General features: G+C 35.3%; 1 protein-coding gene across 1 annotated transcript in view; it reads left to right on the top strand.

The window, feature by feature from the left end:
• Nucleotides 1-8,507: 8,507 nt before the first annotated feature.
• Nucleotides 8,508-24,874, top strand: part of LOC150095992 (dehydrodolichyl diphosphate synthase complex subunit DHDDS-like) — a 47,832-nt gene continuing 31,465 nt past the window's right edge. Inside the window, exon 1 of the mRNA XM_090409586.1 lies at nt 8,508-8,619. Within this exon, the coding sequence (XP_090265712.1) occupies nt 8,508-8,619 (112 nt within the window). The remainder of the gene's footprint in view (nt 8,620-24,874) is intronic.

Below are 24,874 nucleotides of genomic sequence, written 5' to 3'. Positions count from 1 at the left end.
ACATTCGCAAGAATTGCCTAGTGATTCAAATTCAAATTACGTTATTGTAATAAATATTGCAACATATTTAATTTCAATAGGATGAGTGAAAAAGATAAAACAGGACGCGTATCCTCTGATATTTTTAAAGGAAAAACGCTCGTTAATTCGAAGCTCTATTATTATGATTTTTTCACCATCTACATATTTCCTACTGTATAAAATAACAAGGTGTCATAAGAGAAAATATTAGTACACCTCTGAAGTCTGCATTGTTCCTGTTTGAAGACAACTTCGTGATTTCTGACTGCTTCCTTTAGCTATCGCCTTGACGTCAACTGTGCAAGTTAATTTGCGTGTGGGATGGGGAGAGGGAGGGGTAGTCGTGCGTGCGTATCTGAATTATGAAACACATAAACCAGTTACCAGTATCATAAAATAGAATCTAACAGGAAAGAGCCTCCGTTTTTTTTTTTTCCCCTTCATATTATACGGAAATAATATGAAGTGGCAAAATTGGAGAAGTAATATAATCAATACTTGTCCTAAACTCTTGAGCAAGATTTAATAACAATCGGCACGGCTTGCGTCAATGCAGTGTTTTTTTCCCCTCCTTCCAGATTTTAAGTAGATTAACTTCAGTTGCTGCAAAAACACAATATTAATCAATATGAATTGCATCATATTACTTCCTGCAACGAAAAAAGGGCGTTATTAGGCACTCGTGACTAGAAATAATTTAGTTCCACCATAAAGCTGATCGTTAAGATCCAACATTTTTACCCCCCCCCTAGTGGCAAGATAACAGTCATCATGATAAACGAAAATTTTAAGAATTTTAAACTTTAAGTATGGAAATTTTAAGTATGAAAATCATCTGTAAATCATAAAAATGGCATACTTCATGCTTTACTGCAATTATCTTTCTATTATTCTGAGATACATTTTATTAAAACCAGACTTCGTTTTGTAGATTAACTGACAAGGCCCTTTCAGGATCATTATAAATGCTCTGATGATGATACTGCTTGGAGTGATGCTCGTTATTACTGCAGTTCAAAGTGTTCAATTACTTAGAGGAGGGTTCCTCAAGGGTTCTGCTAGAAATCGTAACTGGGAAAAAAAAGAAAAAATTCCATAAATAATGAATAATAAACTTATAACACTATTGTAAGTAACATATAATATAGTAATTGAGGTCATGCTGTTTGTCAGCCGAGATTTTTGAAAATATTATTTTTCATGTCTCTCATGAAAGCCTGAAGTAATGATCATAATATTTCCCAAGCCCCATATACACTTTACGGTTATCGATAGAATAACGATAAAAAGTAATAATGTTAGAGTTAGTTAATGATTACTGCACATATTCAGAAGTCGAACCTTGATCTATATGCTTAATATACCAACAAGATATGTGACATTTAAAATTTAAAAGGATAACGGTAAAAGGATAAATAGATAGATGTTTGAATAATGTAGTGTTCCCACAAACTTTCTACATCTTTCTCCAATCCAGAGTATTGCAATAATAATGTGATCAGCTATGAAAATACAGTATATGAATTCTGCATTAATTCCGCCATGATATTTCTTCTGGGAATGAATAATTCCCTTTTCCCCCCACACTTTACAGTTATGAATAGAATAACGATCAAAGAGCGCTCGCGCGCGCGCGCACACACACACACACACACACACACACACACACACACACGCACGCACGCACGCACGCACGCACACACACACACACACACACACGCACACACACACAGAGTTAATTTGTGTTGTAAACCTATAGTACTGGGTGGGCCAAGTTACTTTTATTATTTTTGTTGTTTTTTAATATTATTATTACTTTTCACAGGTCTCTTTAGCCCTGTGGAAATAGTGTTTGTATCCATTGTGCTAAAACGCTCGAAAAAACAGCATTCTGATTCTGGTCGCCGACTGGAGAAACTTTTTCTAAGCCTTTTTTTTTTTCGACAGGTTCCCGAGTTATTCGGTCTGGTCTCTGACATGAACAAGGATGGTTTTCACCGGAACACTCAGGTTTTAATCCCGTAACTTAAGAAATTAAATTGCGGAACTCAATATTTCACACAATAATATATTATGTTAATGTTATGGACAATGATATGGCGGCAGTTGTCTGCGGTTTTCTTCTAATCGGATGCTTTGTAAAAATTACTAATAGCTTGAAGCAGTGGCGCACTCAGGATTTAATCTTGGAGGGGGGGGGGGGGTTGAGTAGACGATTTGAGAATGCACACTACGCATCGCATACGACCTATGACTGAACATCTGAAATGATCACTAATTCATAAGTAGTATAGAAATAGAAGACACGACACAACATAAATTAAAAACAAAAAAATAAATAATTTTAATTAGGAAAAGATTTTTGGAAAATTTTCGAGTGTTTTTTCCCTTTTTCTTTTAGGGGGACCAGGTCCCCTTGGAACCCTCCCTGGGTGAGCCACTGGCTTGAACCAAATGTGACTGATTTGCTTAGGGTCAATGATGTGCTAGACTATGTTCCTGTGTGCCAGGTGTTCAATTTTTCAAGAATTTTGCGCGTTGGTTGTTAAACCGAGAATCTATAAACCGTATAGCGACAAGTCCTTCAATCCATAAGAGCTAACAGAAATTGGGCGATAACTTGTTTACGGGAAGATTTCAGCACCTTTTCTGCTTCTTTCTCCTTTCGTCTATGCGGCAGCCTTTGTAGAAGGTGGGATTACTAGGATTATTTCCTCTAGAAGTTTTACAGGAATATTATTTTTTCAACAAACATCTTCTTAATTTTGTCTGGTCTTCTTCATATTGAAGAAGACCAGACAAAATTATTTCGTTGAGCATGGGAATATTTCCCATGCTCAACGTCTGTCAAAGACATTGTTTTTACATTTGTCGTGAACCTTGAACCCTAAGAAGAAGCGGCCCAAGTAAAATTAAGAGAATGTTTACTGATAACGAAAATGTTGGCGTAATTTTTTTAAAAAATAAATTTAAAAAAAAAATAATAATTTTTTTCTTTTTTCTTTTTATTTACTTGTGGCTTTCGGGTACAAGAATCACAGGTACTTGTGGGAAATCAAATATGGAATTAAATGACGCTCCGGATTGTAAGATTTTATTTTATTTATCATTATTATTATTCTTATTTTCAATTTCACAAACGAGAGGCTGCAATGCCTAATGCCTGATAAGTGCAGGTGTTGTGAGATATGTAAGCTCTTGATAGATAGAAAAAGGGAACACTAAAGACGAAAAAATAAAAAAACTTTAAGTTTTCGAAAATTGACCAGACGGCTTATGAAAATACAATCCTCATCAGAGTTGCCTTATCTTGCACTACTTAAAAGACACAAGCGCGGTCCAGGCGTTCACATAGTTGTTTACTACTTCTCTCGTTTACTAGTCGTTCAAACAGGTTTGCTACTTTTCGTGGGTGAGAGTTATACTCACCCATATACATAATTACATTAATCATACACATAAACTACATATGAATTAATTCCTCCACATCTTTCTATGAGTTATCAAAAACGCGACGTGTTAGTTAGGAGATCTGTGGAGTAGTGGAATCCACATTCATAATGCCTACTCAGATTGGGGGAGGGACTTCTTAATTTGCGAAGAAATTGGCTGTGATGGTCGACAGAATCAATTTACTCTCGTCACTTCAACGTGTCGGAAATAATATGTTGCCTTTCGAGGCCCTTGTGGAAGTGGCTGTCGATATAGATGTTGTGGCAGTTGTCAACGATTCGACTGAGACACGTCTTGTGCCCACAGAAACAATGTCGTGTTGGATTATTAGGAACAGGTACCAAGGCAAGTTATATGAAAATATTAGAAAATGTGGAATTATGGATTGAAGAAGAGGATAATTTTCCAGCACAACTGATAGTTAATATATAATGGGAGCATTCGGTGATGATGGATGTTTTAAATTTCATCCGCATTCCATATGACTGCACGATAGACAAAAACTCTCTGAATCGAGGAAAACAACTATTTGAAAAACTGATTGTAGTACCAGTTCACCTTGTACATTGGTGAACTGGTACTACTTATATTGGTTCATCGGACTGAAGATGGTTTAATCTTTAAACGAATCAGAACTGTTAAATACACTTTATCATTTTGATACTAAATATGTGTCGATGATTGAAAGTGATTGCAAAACGTAAATATGTTAGGACCAGGAAAGCTTTATATGAAATGGGTTTGGACCATGCAACTGATGAAGACTGTGAAAATATGAAACCAACATGCTCTGTCTCAATGAGAGCTGCTTCAACTGTTTTGAATAAAATGAAACATCTTCATTTTCACGATTTGATGGAGAAAAAAAAAAAAAAAACTGCAGAACTCACAGCACCTGATTGCAAGTTTGACCTCATGTAGTCAGAAGATGGAAGTGATTGGGGCGCAGCTTTGGCTGCAGCAATAGCTTTTCGAGCCAAGAAACTAGCAAAGTGTAGAAAGCAGTAGCATTGCCAAAATTTAGCAAAGTATACTAGTGGTGGTGGTCGGTGGTAGATGGTGTTGGTGTAGTATCAGTCAGTTGGTGGATTGAGTAGTGGAGACAGAGTTGTAGAACAGGTGTCTTCTCTCGATAAGTCTTCGGACTCCCTGGAGGTGTCTAATAATAATAATAATAATAATAATAATAATAATAATAATAATAATAATAATAATAATCCGGATTATAAGACACATACTTTAACGTGTCTTTCTCTCTGTCTTTAGGATGGTACACTCGTGAATATCCATATTGGACTACAGGAACTGTGCGAGAACAGATCCAAATCAACAGCGTAGTTCCACTTTCGATAGGCTTGGAAATTTTTCAGAAGAGAATAGTACAGTGGCAGCATAATATATGTTTGGAACTAAACACTAAATTAACAAAATTATTTTAAATATTTCTTACACTTTACTGTGAATTTTTTTAACGATATTTAGTTGTTGAAGTTTTTAAACTATTTTCAAGAAGTTTAAGATATTTAATTAAAAATTCTACATTATACTAGACTATTTTTTGATAAAGCATATACCGGTAGTGTTTGATTTATAATAGAAATCTGCATTCATTATTTTTACAATGATTTATTTTTAGCAAGATTGTTAATTTTCATTAATTTACCTTTCTTTTGCTAGTTTGTGGATTAAAAAAAATCATTAAAGCTATTGTAAATTGTTTCATAGCAGAAATTTATTGTAGACCATATTAAACCCTGTATCTCAAATTAAAGTCAGTCATCAGAATGTGCATATCCTTAACCAACACTTTTCAATTTAACTTTTTTATTTTTTATTTTATTTTATTTTATTTTTGTTGGCAGAGCCAATTTTTTATTTCTTCTTTTTATGTTGTTATTCATAATTAATGCAATATATTTTTTAAACATCTTTTATTCTCCGAATGTTAGATATCTCTGATACCAGTTTCTCGTAACTATGAAACTACTGGAAGTTTTAATTTACCTTTTTAACATTGTATATTTTTATACAATGTACACATGTATATTTTTAAGTCTCTAGAAACAAGCAAGAAAATTTAAATATATGCTGCAATTATATTGAAAGAAGAAAAATAAAGTGTAGATATCCATAACATATGGAAAAAAAAGAAAAAAAGAACCTCACCTTAATGATTTAATTTCATTCTGGCTTAAAAACACCTCATCTGTATATGTCTGCTAATTAACTGAAAAAAAAAACAAACTTGGTGTGCTTTTCATGATTTAAGACAAAAGATGATTCTAAGTTTATAATATTAATAATTTAATTATTAAAATATTGATGCATAGAAACATTTCAATTCTTATTGCAATTTGATTTTAAAAGTTCAACTCGTTTGTAAAGATGCTTCTAGTAAGCAAAAAATTAATACTCTTCTCTCTTCCATCATCTATGTGGATGATGATGAGGCCGAATGAACTCTTTCCATTTCTGTCTGTCCTTGGAGAGTCCGAACAATTCTGTTCAGTTTTTCTGTCCGCTTGTTGTGATTTGGTTTTCATGTTCTCTTTTATTTTGTTTATCTATCTTTTTTTTTTTTTATGATCTAATTCTGGGCCGCCCTTTGGATCTTTTATCTTCTATCGTTGTATTCAGGGCTTTGGCTGGTAGTCTTTCTGTTCCCATTCTGGTCATCGCAGTCTTGTTTCTTGCATTTGTCTGTTATTGTTATTTCTTGTTTTAGTCTTTTTTCCTTATGTCTTCTTTTCTTAGTCTATCCAGCAGAGATACTCCAAGTAATCTTCTTAGCCAACCCATTTCAGTAGTTAATTTTTCTCTTCAGCCTTTTTGAGATTCCACCATTCACTTCCATAGAGGAGTATTTGGAGGACCATTATTTCATAGATTCTTACTTTTGTTACTTGTTTGGTGTCTCTTGACTTTCACATTTTATTAAGTCAAAAGTTTGGGATGCTTGGCTGATTCGTCTGTTTACATCTTTTGTAATTTCACCATTGTACTCAATAACTCGTCGAAGATAGGTGAAACTTTCTGCCTGCTCTAGATTCTTACTATCAATTTCAATTTTCAGATTGGTGCTTCTTTTTCCTATTTGCATAATGTTTGTTTTGTCTATATTTATATTTAATCCACATTTTATACATTCTTCCTTTATTTTATCAGAAATTCGCTGTAGATTTTCATCTGTGTTTGCAAGTAATGCAATGTCCTCTGCAAATTTTAAATTTGTTACATTGTTCCCATATATTTTGATTCCGGTGGCTTCATTTTTTAAGGCCTTACTGGTTGCGTTTTCCAGTGTAAGATTGAACAGGTCTGGTGGCAGATTGCATCACTGTCTTACTCCGCTCTCTGTGTGGAACCAGATTTCTCATACAGTTTCTTTATTATTCTTATAGTTTTGTTAGGAATTCCACAAATTCTTCCATAGTTTTCCATAGTTCTCTTCTACGGAATCAAATGCCCGACGAAAGTCTATGAAATTTATGTAGCAACTTTGGTTGTACTCTAGTGTCATTTCTATTAGCTATCTTAAGGTGAATAGTTGATCAATTGTGCTTCGTTCTGGTCTGAAACCTGCTTGTTCTTCTCGTAGTGCCAGTTCTATATATGGCTTAATTTGTTTTTGGAGTACTTTCGTAAAAACTTTACTTGAAATACTGAGGAGGTTAATGCCTCTGTAATTGTTGCATTCTGTTTTATTTCCTCTTTTGTATATAGGAGTTATAACTGATTTGGTCCAATCAATAGGCACTGGTTCATTTTTGTAGATACTATCAAATAATGCTTTTAATGGTTCCAAAAGTTTCTTTCCCGCTTATAAGAATTCTGCGTGTATTTGATCAATACCAGGTGGTTTCCTAGTTTTAAGTTTTTCTATGCCGTGTACTATTATTTCTTTGATAAAGATATTTGTTTCCTCTTCCAATTCAGTGGTTGGAATACTAATATCCATGGGAGCAGTTTTTATTATATAAGCCTCTAAAGTATTCTTCTCATCTGACCATTCTTTTTGTTTTACTTTCAATTAGTTGTCCCTCTTTGTTTTTGATCATTATCATTTTTGTTGTCCGTGTCTTATTAATTTGGTCTATTTGTTTATATAATCCATGGAGGGTATTTTCTTTTGATAGCTTCTCTGCCATTTTGCATTTTTTCCTAACCAGTTATTCTTGTCTCTTTTAATTAGTTTTCTAATTTCTCTGGTTAATCTGTTATATTCATTTCTGTTATAGTTCTGTTTTAGTTTCATGGTTTTCCTTTGATCGCTTAACCTTTTTACTCCATTCGAGATCCAATCCTTTTTACTTTCTCTTTCTGTTTAACCTATTGTATTTTCTGCCGATTTTAATATTATTTCCTTTAATTTGCACCAATATTCTTCGATGTTTATATCCTGTTGATCAAGAGAGGAATTTGAGAGAATTAAGAATAAATGAAGGGGAAAAAATAAAAGAACCAACTTATGAAGAAGTAGTTAAAAATATAAAACAGATAAAAAAACTTTGGGTGGAACTTTAAACAACCGAGTATAGATGTAATCACAGGGGAACTTATCAAGAATGCTAGAAAACCATTATGGGGAAAAATCTGGCAATTAATAACTGAAATATGGAATGAAGACTAATTGGAATTGAATTGAATTATTGAATGGAATTGAAGAAAAATTACCAGAGGAATGAAAAATCTGAGATTCAAGTAATATATAAAAAGAGAGATAAACTGAATTGTACTAATTGTAGAGGAATCACCTTGCTAAATATAACATATAAAATTTTATCAAGTTTAATTAATAGTAGATCAGAACCATATTCTGAAGAAATTTTAGGAGATTACCAATCTGGTTTTAGACTAAAGAGATCTACCACTGACAATATATTTATGTTAAGGAATATACATAAAAATGTATGGAATATAATATAGAATTATATAATTTATATATTGATTTTAAACAGGCTATTGATAAAATAAATATACAAAACATGATTCATAATCTTAAAAGATTGGGAATCTCACAAAAATTGGTTATAATGATTGAAACAACACTAGAAGGATCTAAGGCAAGGGTTAAAATACAAGATCAGTTAACAGAAGCATTTGAAATAAGTTCCGGAGTGAGACAGGGAGATGCGCTGTCTGCAAGTTTGTTTAATTTGACACTTGAATATATAATAAGAAGACTCAATATAAGAGGCTATATTAATAATAAATCTGTACAGATTTGTGCATATGCAGATGATATTGCAATAATTAGTCGTACTAAAAAGATTTAGAAAGTAAGTTTAAAGAATTAGATTTAAATGCAAAAGAAGTTGGTTTACAAATTAATGACCAAAAAACTAAATATATATTCAATATGGAAGAAATGGAAACAGAATAGCCTTTAAATCAGTAAATCATTTTAAATATCTAGGATCCCTAATAACAATAACGAATAACATAGCAGAAGAAATAAATAATAGAATAATAGTTGGAAATGAATGCTATCTCATGCATAAAGGATTACTGGGTAGTAAAGTTGTGGATAAGAATTCTAAACTAAAAATTTGTAAATCGATTTTTAGACCAGTAATAACATATGAATGTGAATCATGGACTTTACCATAAAGAGAAGCGAATAGGTTAAGGATTTTTGAAAGGAAAATAATGAGAAAAATCTGTGGACCAATTAAAGAGAAGAATGACAATTGGAGAATAAGAACAAATAGTGAAATTAACGAATTAATAAATGGAGAAAGTATATTTTTAGATTTATTAAGGCACAAAGAATAGCATGGATAGGCCATTTAGAAAGGATGGAAAATAGAGGAGTTAAAATATATATAAATGGAAAATAAATGGACAAAGAAGAAGAGGAAGACCAAAAAAGAGATGGTTACATGAGGTTGAGAAAGACCTTGGAATTCTTAAAGTTACGAATTGGGAAAATATGGCATTGGAGAGGAATGATGGATAGATGACCAATGATGGACAGAAAGGAAAAATATTATAAAGCAAGCCAAAACCTATAAAAGGATGTAGAGCTAAAAGAAGAAGAAGAAGAAGAAGAAGAATGAAAGGTTTCAGTGTATAATAATTTCAATAGTTCTATAATAATATTTCATTTACTCACGTTTATCAATACTTGCTGCAAACCGAAAAACTTTTCCGCGTCCCCCGGATGGGTTGCGAACCATTGTAATTTTTTTTGTTTTTTTGTGAATCCTATTCAACAGCTGGTTTGTTTATTGCTTATTGTCTTTATAATATTAGGTGTTACAGTCATGGTGTCCTCATTATTAAGTCCTTCAGTAGAGTGCGCTTTGTGCAGAAGTTGTGGTGAAGGTGCCTGTAATGACACTAATCTTGATTATCGTCATTACAACGTTCTTCATCGTGAATATGTAGACATAAAAAAGGAAAGAAAGAAAAAAAAAGGAGGAAGGAGAGAGAGAAAAATAAATTAGTCTTTTCTCCGAAGGAGTTGTTATAAAACGTTTTCCCTCATAGGTTCTACCTGAAAAACCTGTGCTCCATTCACAAGAATAGATAGGAACACTGCATAGTAAATAAGAATTCTTGCAATGTTTTTAACATGCTTTTTGTTATTTTTTAATATAATACAAATCATTTAAAAGTGATTTGTATTATATTAATTATATTATGAGTATTCATATTGTATCATACAGAGTGTTTCAAAAAGAATGTCCCGATTTGAAAATTGTATATCTCTGCAACCACGAAGCACAAATGAATGCGACTTGTACCATGTAAAAGGCCAAGGCCATTCACATGTACAAGTGGGGTACAGTTACAAATTTATTTTGTAATTGTACCACACTTTTATTATTAAATATAATTATTTGAAATCGGGTCATTCTTTTTGAAACACCCTGTATTTGTATTGTATTATAGGCTGTTAAGTCTCTCATGTTTGCGGTTATAAAAACGTACTCCCTCAAGAAGAGTACATTTTTACACTAAAAAAATTCCACTAATGTCGTTTTTCCCCTACTGGGAGTAGGAAAGACCATGTTAGCTCCATCTAAGTTTTGGGATCTGAGGATAAAGTTTAATATCTGCCAGTAGCCAATCAGCGATAGTTGGTCCAAGATTATCACGAATAATAAAGGCATCCAGTGAAGTGTCAGCTGAAAATTGTTTCCATCTCGTGGTCCATAATCCTAACACTATATTTATTTCTGAAATAGTGTGTGCGTTCTACGGATAATTTTCCTTAGTTTATGGGAGAAAAAACCTTAATTCTGCCTGAGATTGTCTTACTTGAGAATTGTTCAAAGAAAGGCTTAGAAAACGTTCCTGTTATTGGCGGGCACGATTGAATTAAGATCTTTATTTGGGCAGCCTAGTGCTGTGAGTGCATATGCCAATTCCTACGCCACACAGGCTACGAATACATTTTTTATATATTATATTTTTTGAAATCCCTGGATAATAGTAATTATTATTAATTATTAATTAATTCTCCAGCTATGATTAATTAATCATAGCTGGAGAAGTAGAAGGAGATTTCCACATACTCTGTGAAATGATTCCTCACAAAAGAATTCCATAGACTCTTCAATTTCCTGAAGCCTACTACCATCAGCGTAATACACAGCATGCAATCTTTTCATCCCAAAGTGCATGACTTTGCATTTTCTCTTTATCATTAAGACACTCCACTATTCACCCTCATTCTTCTGGATTATACTCCATCATATACTACTCGTGAATGTTCGTTTACCATTCCCGTCCCCTCCCATCGATGCAACCAGTTTCATATCCATTCTGATTTGCTCCAACTTAAGTAATAGTTTTCTGAACTATTATGTAAGTTTGGTAAGTTGGATCATTTGTATGTGAGTATATTACTAATGCAGGACGTACCTTTCACAAAGCTATCCTGCTCATCACCAAGGAGTATCATATTGCTATCCACCCATTCCCGCATCTACCTTTTCCAGTACCTTAACCTCTATTTCTCAAATACCAACTAGTTTGGAATTTGCGACTTCTTTGTTGCCTAGTGCCACCTATATGTAACTGAATTACCTTGCTCTCTTTCCACTCTCACTCTTGGAACCTTGTCAGAGTTAAGACTTAAATAGCTTGGCCAATTCTCGTGCACATTTTTTTAACACAGGGACAACATGTCATCCAAACCAAGTGCTGTATTTATATTGTTATTTCTCAGAATATGAGTTTGTCTACTTCAATGTTCATATCAATCTCTCATATCGGCAGCTGTAGTATCTCCAACTCGATGATACACACTTGCAAAGCGATCCTTACTAACTGAACTATTTTTCTGCTTATATCATTTTCCTACCGCTACGAGTATTGCTTATAGTTATCCATCCATAATCATTATTGCTCTTACTCATTACATGGGAAAAAATATATTCATATTCACTCTTTCCATATTCAGTTCACCTTGAATCTTAATTCAATTAAATGTATACTCACTTTAACGTTCTGTAATTTCTCTCTCTCTCTCTTTCTCTCTCTCTCTCTCTCTCTCTCTCTCTCTCTCTCTCTCTCTCCCTCTCTTTCAATTCTCCAACAACAGTTGCTCCAACAATCCAATCAAATGTAATCCATCAAACTTAATATATTCCAGTTTTTCCATATGCAGATTCACTCCATACATCCATATACTACACAACCTACACCTCACACAACTCGTCAATGATGCTATGGATCATCACAACAACCCTTAGATTCTTGCACCATTCTTTTCCACTCTTTTTCTCTCAAATCATTTCTATAAACACCTACCAAGTGCATACTTATCAAGCCAAGGTTGGCAAAGGTTGTTATTTCATTTTAGAATTTGTGTAAGATATAGGAATTAAACTATGCTACTCAATAAAATTGTAAATTTTAATTTCATTAAGAGTGACAATTTTCCTTTTCCAAATTTGTAAATTATTAATACTCCAGTACAGGCACCAGTGACGCACTCAGGATTTAATCTTGGAGGGGGCCTGAGCACTCAAGATTTAATCTTGGAGGGGGCCTGAGCACTCAAGATTTAATCTGGGGGGGGGGGGAGAGGTGAGTTGAGTAGACGATTTACGAATGCACACTACGCATTGCATACGACCTATGACTCAGCATCTGCAGTGATCGCCAATACATGACAAATAGAATAGAAATAGAAGACACAACTTAAATAAAAAAAAATCTATTTTAATTAGGAAAAAATTTTGGAAAATTTTCTAGTGTTTATTTCCTTTTTCTTTTTCTTTTTTTTTGGGAGGGGAGGGGACCAGGGCCCCTTGGCCCCCTCCCTGGGTGCACCACTGAAAGGCACACCTACACACTGAACCAGATTCTACAATTTTGAAATTATACAGGGGATTATTAAAATAATGGGAACACCTACAAATTTTTCGAGAAATTTTTACTAATAAACTGTAAGCCCACCTTGAGCTGTTAGAACACCAATTATTCGATGTGAAATAGATTGATACAAATCATGTACATTAGATAATGAAATTTGGCACCATTGTTCCAGCAAAATATGTCCCAACTGTTCCAATTATGTTGCAGGCGGAAATGTGATCGAACCGATTGGAGACAATGCCTTCTCCGTTTCGTAATCTTCGATACTGTAGCCAGTGATACACCTATGATTTCAGCTGTTTTGGTTACAACAGCTCCTGCAAGCCGTACTCCAACGATGATGCCTTTTTGGAAGTCACCGAGGTCTGATTTTGTACCCTAACTGCACAACAATAACCACAGAAATAACGTCATCAGCGATGTGACGGTACAGTACGATAGCGGCTATCACAGAGCAGTGCCATACTCAGTGTTGAGTTAGTTGCTGTGCAGTAAGTGTGCAATATGTCCAACTTCGATGATCTTCAAAAAGGTATGATCGTTGGATTGTGACTTGCAGGCACTCCGTAACAAAATGACAGAAATCGTGCAACAGTATTGAAGATTATAGCAAGATATGAAAATAGGCATTGCGTTGCCTCCAATCGGTTCTCCTAGGTTCAATCACATTTTCCGCCTGTAACATCACGGACATATTTTGAAGGAGAAATGGTCCCAAAGTCCATTATCTTATGTACATGACTTGTATTAGTCTATTCCACGTGGAATTCACGGTGTTCTAACAGCGCAAGGTGGGCCTACAGCTTATTAATAAAAATTCTAAAAATTGTAGGTGTTTCCATTATTTTGATAACCCCCTGCAGATACTGAGCCAGTATCCTGTTTTACGATAAGGAGGGGAAGAATTGAAGAATAATGGAGTGATTTTTCCCTCTCCTGACCTTCTATTTCCTACTCATGATCCACTGATTACTTACTTCTTTCACCACCTGGAGAGAAATTTCGACCAATATAATACAATACACCTTATACCACCACCTTGGTTTATGGTTGAAATAACCTCCATTCGAAACAGTGATCTCTTATTTCCATTACCTACTAAAGGTACTAACCTATTCAGATTGTCTTGTAGCAATATTAAGTCAGAATTGTCGACAATTCTTGTTACCAATTTACTACTGGCTTCAGACTATTGAATTATGCCGCTAAAACTCTTTGTTGTATCCACAGGAAGGGAAATGATTTTCCTATTGATCTTCATTAGGGTCCTATAACCAGAAAAGATTGAAATCCTCTTTTTGAAGTTGAATGCATTTTTATTTTTATTATTATTATTTTTTTTCTCGAAAATAGAGTTGATGTCAAGAGAAGTACAACAGTATAAAATGTATAAAATGTGCACTTATACATTTTTTAAGAGACAGAAGGTATCTTCATCAGAGATGAATGAAATTTCTATGTAAAATATTTCTATATGTACATAAAATTATTGTTATTATCATTAGACTTCCATGAAGTCAAAAGATCCATTGTAGGATCCCACTGTTACATAGCTCATCAAGGGATACCTGCATCCTCTGCACTAGGCCAGCCAAAGGTAGATTTAAGTTCAAGTCTAATCACTGGCTAGAGGAACTATTTCTATCTTTCTTCGACCGGTTCCCGAGTTGATCAATCTCTGGTACGGGTAAGTGGGTTTTTTCTCCCGGAAAGTCGTGCTTTTTTCCTGTAAGCTCAGGAAAATCAACCGGAGAACCCACTCTATTTCAGACATATCCTGTTAAGGTTAGGAACCTCGAGATGGCAGCACTTATTTGCTAGTCTCTTCATCAGTTGCTGCATATAATTAGTGATTGTTTTTAGCTAGCTATCTCTGGTTGGCTACCAGTGGAGATTGAACTCAGACTCCAAACGTTAGACAGGACATAAAGTGTCTCGCATACTTCCTATAAGGGAATAAAAGACATTAACTGATTTTTTTTTATACATTTGCGCTTACCACACTTAACAGGCAGCACATACCATTTAGTAACCACCCACACTTTCCATGCAAAGATCTGTTCACACTTTCTTGCATAGCTTTCAGATTTACGCCCCTTGTAAAGTTTCCAGGGATGACCTCTTCTTCTAGCCCTGCCACCTTATATATTTCTTGTCAAGTATATTATAACTGGGCAGGTTTTCACCCGGAAACTCGGGTTTTTCGTCCCCCAGAGGAAAAACGGCCCCTTGAACACACATGGATTACAATCATGAATACGTTTCAGCCATTTACCGGTCCGGAGCCCGGATAAAACTGGGGAGCTGGGGAAAGCAATGGTGAAGTAACCTGTAAAAATCTCACCAAGAATACTTTGTGGGAAATGCCTACAAAGTCACCTACGGTCGGAAACGACTGAAAGGAAAAAACAAGTAAACCAGTATATTATACCCGACAAGAAATTGCATTCTGGTTTTAATCCTTTATCCAAGCATATACAAAGTTTGCATATAAAGTTTCTTTAGAACTAGTTTACATGTATATAAAAGCTGCTGATTTCATATAACTTGCCTCAGTATCCCTTAATGCAAAAACATTGTAGGCCACTACCCGGATTAGTTTTGACCTGAAATAAACAGCGATGATCCTTGTATCACACCACTAGTGACTTTCCCCTCCTGGGATAATGCCCTCCCCCCACAATTTGTCAATACATATCAGACAGCCAATCTCTATTGCAGTGCACTAATGTATTATCCAAACCCATCCATCATTCCAATTTTACTGTCAGCTTGTCATATTGCAGTCTATCAAATGTCATTCACAATCTAAATATACCAATGTGCAAGCTTATGTCTTATACAAAATATTTAAGTGAGTGCATTGAAATAAGGTAGGAGTAAAATGGATGAATGAAGAGATTAAGTGTGATATCTGGAAGAAGAAAGTAATGTGGAGGCATCATGAGATGAATGTTGGTAATAAATATTGGTAAGAGTGCATGGAGCAAGTCAGGAAGGTGACTCGGCTGGTAAAGATATTAAAAGTGCAGTATGAGAAGAAATTAGCCAATCAAGTTAAGAATAATTCCAGTGAATTCTTTCAATATGTGGCAGGTTGAAGGGAAAATGACTATGGGAAACGTATGCTAGTTGATGACACTGGCAGACTGGTAAACAATGCAGAGGATATAGTTGAAGTATTTCATGAGCAGTTTATCAGTGTATTTCATCCTCATGAAGGCAACATCATGAGAAACTTGACGTTAATAAGTCAGTAGGATTTAACAATATATAGCTATACGTCTTGAAGGAATGCTCTACGAAATTAACCTTTGACACACCTGTTTAACATGAGTCTTCCAACAGGGCAAGTCCTAATGAATGCAAGGTGGGAAAAATTGTTTCACTTCACTAAGGGAGGGGCAAGAGATAAGACTTGAGGCTACAAATTATAGACCATATATGTGCATGTAGTTGTTATTAAAGTATTAGAGAAGTTGGCGAGGACTAGGATTCATAAATGGGTTGATAATAGCAGTATAGTATTCATTATGATGAGGAACTAAAATGTAGAGGACACGTTGCTAAAATTGTGAGGACAACACAATTAATTATACTGTCCTCACTTTAATTATGTTAACTTCAGTTGTTTCAAAACACAATATTAATCAATATCAATTGCATCATATTATCTGCAACAGAAAAGGGCGTTATTTCACGCTCGCGACCAGAAATAATTTAATTTCACCATACAGTTGGTCATTAAGGTCCAACATTTTTTTCCCTGGTTGGAACATAATATTTATCATGATGAACGAAAATTGTAAGGATTTTAAACTTGGGAAGGTTCATAAATGAAAAAAAAAAAGTATGCAAATCATCTGTGTAAATCATAAAAATGACTTGCTTTACTGCAATTACCTTTCTTGTATTCTGAGATGCATTTTATTAAAACCCGACTTCGTTTTGTAGTTTAGCTGAGAGGCACTTTCAGGATCATTATAGATGCTCTGATGATGATGATGATGATGATACTGTTTGGAGGGATGATCGTTATTACTGCAGTTCAAAGTGTTATTACTTAGAGAAGGGTTCCTCAAGGGTTCTTCTAGAAATCGTAACTGAGAAAAAAAAAGAAAAAAATCCACAAATAATGAATAATAAACTTATAGTACCATTGTAAGTAACATATAATATATTAATTGAGGTCATGCTGTTTGTCAGCCAAGATTTTTGAAAATATTATTTTTCATGTCTCTTATGAAAGGCTGAAGTAATGATCATAATATTTCCAACGCCCATACACACTTTACGGTTATTGATAGACTAACGATAAAAGTAATAATGTTAGAGTTAGTTATTAATTACTTGCATCTTCAGAAGTGAAACCTTGACTTATATTCTTAAGATATCAAGATTTGTGGCATTTAAAATTTAAAATTATAAGTGTGAAACAATAGTTAGATATTTAAATAATGTAATGTTACCACAAACTTTCTACATCTTTCTCTATTCCAGAGTTTTGTATATCCAGAGACTTGTTTATGAAAATATATGAATTCTGCATTAATTCAATCTTGGTATCTCTTCTGGGTCGAAATAATCCCCCCCCCCCACACACATACACTCTATAGTTATGCATAGAACAACGATAAAAGCATACATATAAAAAGTATTATATGGCTTGGCATAAATAGCGATTTTTTTATTTCCTAGTAGCTTTCGGGTATACAAGAATCACAAGGTACTTGAGAGAAATCAAGAATGGAATTAAATGACACTCCGGGTTGTAAGATTTTATTTTATTTACCATTATTATTATTATTTTTTTTTCTTTCGATTTCACACACGAAAGGCTGCAATGTCTGATAAGTGCAGGTGTTATGAGAAATGTAATCTCTTGATAGATAGAAAAAGGAATATTAAAGATCTACTTTATGTCAGAGCTGAAAAGAAATCTTGAATGTTTCCGTAAATTGACCACAGCTTATGAAAATATAATCCTAGATATCAGAGTTGCCTTATTTTGCACTTCTTTTATGCAGTGCAAGATAAAGCAACTCCGATGTCCAAAAGCTGTCCAGCCGTTCACATAGTCGTCTTTTATTAGTGCTTTTTGTTAAAGATTTCCTTGGCCTGACAGCAGTTTCGATCCGGTTAGTTCTCATCAGAGACCAGGCAGAAACATTAAAAGGACAAAATCCCTCGGTCAGTACCAAAGCAATTCAATGTCGGAGATTTGTATTCTTCATTAAGTGAACACTTTCGGTCGTTGCGTAAATAATAATAATCAAAACGAAATGCTTCATTCCTACGAAACTGGGTTACCTTGCTTACTGAGAATCTTGCACTCTTAATGGATTTTGTTCGATGAGAACCATCGAACTGGAGAACATTAAGACTGCAAGAATTCTGTTATGCTAGTGAAACCTTTATCAAAAGACACTAATAAAAGACAGCTATGCTGACGCCTGGATAGCGTTTATGTCTTTTAAGTAGTGGAAGCTAAGGCAACTGGGATGCGGAGGATTGTATTTTCATAAGCTCTCTAGAAAAATTTGGAACTTTTAAGTTTCTACTTATTTTATTAGGCTATATGTAAGGATTTTTGTCACGAAAACTTGCGAATTTTCTTTAAACTGTGTACTGGTGGCGAGGAGGCGCGGCAGTCGTAACAACGGAAGCAGACGACGCTTAGGACTTCTTTTAGCAAAGTTTCCGCCGAGTGGTATCCATTTTTTTTTAAAATGTGCCCGAAGTGAGAGAACGAGCAAAACATTGGTGTTTGAAAGCAAATATAATTTTCTAGTTAGATCATATACTACAGTATAATAGGTCATCGGCATTGCAAAAAAAGAGCTATGAGTTAATTTCAGCGAGCATTCATTCTGCGTAATGATCAAGACTTTCACCAGCTTTACCATTCATCACGAGTCCGAGTTTTACTGGCGCAGTCGATAGGACCTACAAGGTGAGAGCAATTCGTTATGTAAATGCATGCGCCCATGTTTTAGAGTTCTATTTTGATTATTTGGGCGAAAGTCTGTTTTAATACAAAACAAAAAAAAAATGGCGTTCGGAGTTTGTTCCATCCTGGAACAGTAGTAGTTTTGATTTCTCGCCAGTGTTCAAATCAGTATTCAAATTTTGTTCCATCCTGGAACAGTAGTACAATAGTTTGGATAAAAGAAAAACACGCCAGTGTTCAAGCTATTTTTTCGTTCCAGATAAATCAGAATAGTTGTTTTTTTTTTCTTTTTCATTTTAAATTTATTTTGTTCTGTTCTGCATTTACCGATTTGTCCTGTTTTGCATGTTTGTTCCATCTTGGAACAGTCAGTACTTGTGATTTCTCGCCAGAGAAAGAACACAACAGTGTTATGATAGTTCATTTTTGCATACTGTTCTGATAGTTCTGTTTCGAGATTTAAGTTATTATATAGTAGCGGTGTAAAATCAAAACTATTTCTTTTTTGTTTTGGTTTTGTTTTTATAAATTGTGTAGTTGAAGTTTTTTTTTTTTATCTGATAATATTGTAAGATTTATCTATGTTTACAAATGATATGTTGAATTTAGTTATGAGTCCCATAATCGCGAAATATATACATCTCTTTCTGGACATTTAAAAAAAAAAATTGCAATTGATTCCTTTTTAAGGGTGATTTTTTTTTATCAGTAAAGAGAGTTACTGTTAAGCACCATGGCTTATTTAACCAAAGGTAGAAAGGAAGATTTACGTAAATTGGCTGAAGAATTGGGAGAGACGCCAACTGTTGAAATGAAAGTGATAGATCTTAAAATGATTATTTCGGGAAGTAAATTTTATGAAGAAGAATTTGTTAAAGGGATGTTGGAGACGATTATTAGTACCAGACTCGAGGAAGAACTGATGAAGAAAGAAGAATTAGAAGCTCAACGGCGGAAGAAAGAACTAGAAGCCCAATGCCGGAAAGATGAATTGGGAGCCCAACAGAAAAGAGAACAAATGGAGTTCGAGTTGAAGAAACTGGAAATTGAAGCGCGTGTTCAACCAACCTCAACTCCAGTATCCAGTGACAATAAACCATATTGTCTTGAACTAATTAAGCTAATGCCTAGGTTTAGATTACAAGAGGATGACATTGTGATATACCTATCCCTGTTTGAAAGACAAGCTAAGAGAACCAAAATAGATGTTAAAGACTGTATATCGTGTCTCTTGACTTTGTTACCATTTGAGATTGTCCAATTAATTGGTAGAGAGTCAGAATAAAATTGCGAATATTATGAATATATTAAAACAATTCTACTAAAGAGATTTAGACTGAATCCTGAAAGTTTCAGAAAAAAGTTTGTGATGCACCAAAAGGTTGCTGAAAAATCTTGGAGGGATTTCTGTTATGAAATAACTAATTATTTCGAAGAGTGGATTGGTGGCCTTGATATCAAGGATTTTGAAGGGGTAAAAGATCTAATTATTACGGATCAACTGAATAAGAAAGTACCACATGAAGTGAGAGAACATCTCTTAGACGACTGAGCAAAATTCGTTTCTCCAACCAAGTTAGCTGACAGATTGGACGAATACGACAGTGTTCGTAGTACATCAAGGAAGCCCATTGGAGCTATTCCGAAGGACAAGGTTACTGAAAAGTTTAGACCTTATACTCCACCTGCTGAGCGAACATTCAAGAATAAGTTATTATCTCCCTCTCAAAGTCCACCGAGATGGTACCAGCCGCGGCGAATTAATGATTCATACAAGCCTCACTACAAACCAACTTGTTTTACTTGTAGAAAGGAAGGTCATATCGCCAAGTTTTGTATGAAAAATAGTCAGCCAAAAGGTACTCCTGCTACAGCACACAGTAACCTAGTTCAAACGTCTACCACTGGGGATGACAATAAATCAGGTGTGTTGACTGCCAAAATTTCCATTCCAGTATCCAAATCAGTGGACATTGGTCGAAACGTAGATGATTTGAAGGTCGTCAAAATCAAATGTGGAAGTAGGGTTTTAAATAGAATAATAGATACGGGAACGCAAATATCGGTAGTGCGCGAAGATTTAGTGGCAGATACACCCCATGATGGAGAAAGTAAGATAGAAATATCTTCTGCTTTCGGAGAAAAGGAAATAACACCCTTGAGAATTTTTGAAATGAAAATTGATGATAATTTACATGGTAATGTCCCAGTCACATGTGCCGTCTCAAGAAGACTGGTTACCGATCTGCTACTAAGCTCCTCTGCCTATGAAATACTGGTCGAAAGCGTCGAGCTACATGAGAGTAGTCATCATTGGGAGACACCAGTTCTGAAATCAAAAGATTTAAGTGATAAACGGTCAGAAGATGATGAAGACGAAGACATGCCTTCGAAAATAACCAGTACAACATTAGCAGTCAGTACGATAGAGTCCCCACCAGGTGCAGAAAATGAGTGTATACCAGAAAAAACAAAATTCGAATTCGGCAAACTTCAAGAGGATGATGAGATGCTCCGAAGGTGTTTTGAATGGGCAAAAGGCAGAAAAATGCCTATGCGTTTGACAATGGGGTTCTGCTTCATAACGAACATATTTGTGGCGAGAATATTAGACAAGTAGTGCTACCGTGTGTGAAACGAGAAAATTTCTTAAAGATGGCACATGAAATCCCTCTTGCTGGCCATCTCGGCGAAAAGAAAACCCGTCAGCGAATCAAGTACTCATTCTTTTGGCCTACCATTAAACAAGATGTGAAAAAATATTGCGAAAGTTGCAAGGAATGTCAAATGAGGACTGCTACATATAGAGATAGAATCCCCATACGACCTATCGTCAGACCAGAAACTCCGTTTGAGGTATGGAGTGTGGATTATGTCGGACCGTTAGAACCTCCATCGGGAAGAGGACATCGATTCATAATATGTGCTGTTGATTTATGCACTAGATGGGCCGAAGTCATACCTGTCAAGGAAATAAGTGCTAAAACTACATGTAATGTTCTGATGAGGATTTTTACTCAGACGGGATTTCCTAAAATGGTCTGTACCGACCAAGGTACGAATTTCACATCTAAACTCACTCAAGCTTTTGAAGATCTGCTAGGCATAGCTCCACGTTTTTCCACTCCAGGACATCCTGAGAGTATGGGCGCTGTCGAACGTTGGAACAGAACTTTAAAAGAGATGATGAATAAGAATATACAGGAGCATGGAAAAAACTGGAATTTACATCTTCCCTATCTTCTGTTCGCATACCGAGAAGTACCACATAGCACTACTGGGTTATCACCTTTCCAGATGGTATATGGAAGGTTACCTCCAGGCCCCTTATCTTTGTTAAAGGAAATTTGGACTGGTGGACGAGGCATTCCAACCACTGCCTCTCGCTCGATTGAAAATTATTTACAAGAGCTTCTTTAAAATCTAAGAAAAGCTCATGAAATTGCATCCGAGAACGCCAAAGGGTCTCAAGAACAATACTCCTCCAGATATAATCTTCGTTCCAAAGAAAAATCCTTCATTGTTGGTGAAAAGGTTTTAGTATTGTTACCTTCATCCTCTCATAAGCTTCTAAATACTTGGACAGGACCTGCTACAGTCGTCCAACTTACTAGACCACATTCTGCGAAGGTTGAGATGAAGGAAGTATCAGGGAGCTCCACATAAATAAGCTTCGACCATATATTCAAAGAATTAATCATGTCGGTCTAGTTTTCGAGCTAGATGAAGATTTCGGAACACTCCACTATGCACCCGCTGACAAGATGAATAAATCAGTCGAAGATGTTAGGAAACACCTTGAGGATATGAAAGCTCTCTTTACGGGAGAACAAAAACAAGAACTTTTTGACATCCTCCGGAAATATGTAGATGTTTTTAGTTCCAAACCTGGTCATGCCAAAGTTGACGGACACTCCATCAAAGTTACAGAGAACTGTTCCCCTAAGAGACTCAAACCCTATAGAGTGCCAATCACTCTACATAAGGAAGTAGATCGACAAGTCAAAGAACTGTTAGATATGGGTCTCATTGAGCCAAGTGTCAGTGAATGGGCTCATCCCGTGGTTTGTCTGGCTAAGAAAAATGGAAGTGTCAGACTATGCATTGACTTTAGATTGCTAAATAGTTTTACTATTCCAGATGCTTATCCAATGAAAATAGATAGAGATTTATTATTTGAGGTAGGACAAGCAAGATTTATCACTGTAGTTGACCTCATCAAGGGATATTGGCAAATCCCTATGGAAAAGGAAGCAAAGCCCTTCACTGCATTCGTGACACATTCTGGTCACTATCAATGGAACGTCTTACCGTTTGGAATGAAGAACGCTGGAAGTACATTCCAGAAATCATTGGATAAAGCACTAGCTCCTCATAAGGCATACTGCCGATCTCATATCGACGATTTGGCTATATTTTCTAAAACATGGTCTGAACATTTCACCCATATAGATGAAATCTTCAAAACATTAAGAGAGGTGGGTTTAACAGTAAACCTAGAAAAATGCGAATTCGGGAAAAATCAAGTGAAGTTCCTAGGTCATTTGATTGGATCCGGTCAACATTCCCCAGACCCACAGAAGGTCGAGGTTATAAAAGGTTTAGCGACACCAGCGACAAAGAAGGAAGTAAGAAGTCTACTTGGACTGGCTAGCTACTACCGTGACTACATACCACGATTCTCCCAAATTGTATTACCACTGACAAATCTGACTAAGAAAAGTGTCTCCCAAACAATATTCCTTGGACTACTGATGCTGATGAAGCTTTTACGAAATTCAAAGAAGAGCTTATAAAAATGCCTTCTTTGCATACTCCAGATCTCGACAAGCCATTCCAGTTGTATACGGATGCATCAGCAACAGCAATTGGCGCATGCTTAGCTCAAAACAACGAACAAGGAAAAGAATTGCCCATTGCTTTCTTCAGTAAGAAACTAAATTCCTGTCAAATGAAATGGTCAACCATTGAAAGGGAAGCTTTTTGCATCTTGGAGGCGTTGAAAAAGTTTGACACATGGGTATTTGGTGCTGAAATACAGGTAATTTCAGATCATAACCCTCTGACCTATCTAACTAAAAGTGCCCCTCATGGTGCCAAGTTATCCCGATGGGCTTTAGCCCTACAACGTTATAATATGACCGTTACATATAAGAAAGGGTAGTCGTCATGGTAACGCCGATGCCCTTTCCAGATTAAAAACTGATATAATTAATTAATGTTATTGGCTTGTTTCTTAATAATGATTATATATTTTCTTGATGTTTAGTTAATGATGATTATATAGTTTTTTTTGTTTTGTTTTGTTTGTTTGTGGGAGCTGCATCGCACCATAAAGCTCTCACCTCATTTCTTGTATTTTAGAGTCAATTATTCGCCTGAGTTTTCTTTTAGATGCAACATCGACACTTCTGTGACGGATGTGCTTCCCCCAAAGGGAGTTGTAAGGATTTTTTGTCACGAAGACTTGCGAATTCTCTTTAAACTGTGTACTGGTGGCAAGGAGGCGCGGCAGTCGTAACAACGGAAGCAGACGACGCTTAGGACTTCTTTTAGCAAAGTTTCCGCCGAGTGGTATCCATTTTTTTTTTTAAATGTGCCCGAAGTGAGAGAACAAGTACAACATTAGTGTTTGAAAGCAAATATAATTTTCTAGTTAGATCATATACTACAGTATAATAGGTCATCGGCATTGCAAAAAAGAGCTATGAGTTAATTTCAGCGAGCATTCATTCTGCGTAATGATCAAGACTTTCACCAGCTTTACCATTCATCACGAGTCCGAGTTTTACTCTATAAAATAGGATGGATCTTTAATATCCTCTTTTTCTATCTATTTACAATCGCCGAAATGAAGTCTTTAGCTCTCCTTTTATTACTATGAGGTTGTGATATTTCGAGCCTACATTCCATGTTTTGTTTCTAGAGCAGACGTTTTGGATTAAGGGAAAAAAAGATAAAAACAAGTCGCTTTTTGCATCCCTCCAATATTTTTTTTCCCGTAAGCTTGGGGCATGTTGTGCCTTACATCTCATTGCTACAAATGAGATATGCATTTGGACAAATGCCACTTGGATAAGGTGGATCACGCGCCAACGTAACAACACATATCCAGTG

This window comes from Typopeltis vanoorti, chromosome 19, assembly GCF_054136105.1.
Source record: "Typopeltis vanoorti isolate ZY-2024b chromosome 19, IOZ_Tvanoo_1.0, whole genome shotgun sequence".
NCBI lineage: Eukaryota > Metazoa > Arthropoda > Arachnida > Uropygi > Thelyphonidae > Typopeltis > Typopeltis vanoorti.
The sequence above is the reverse complement of the archived record's forward strand: the minus strand, read 5'-3'. Positions and strand labels throughout refer to the sequence as shown.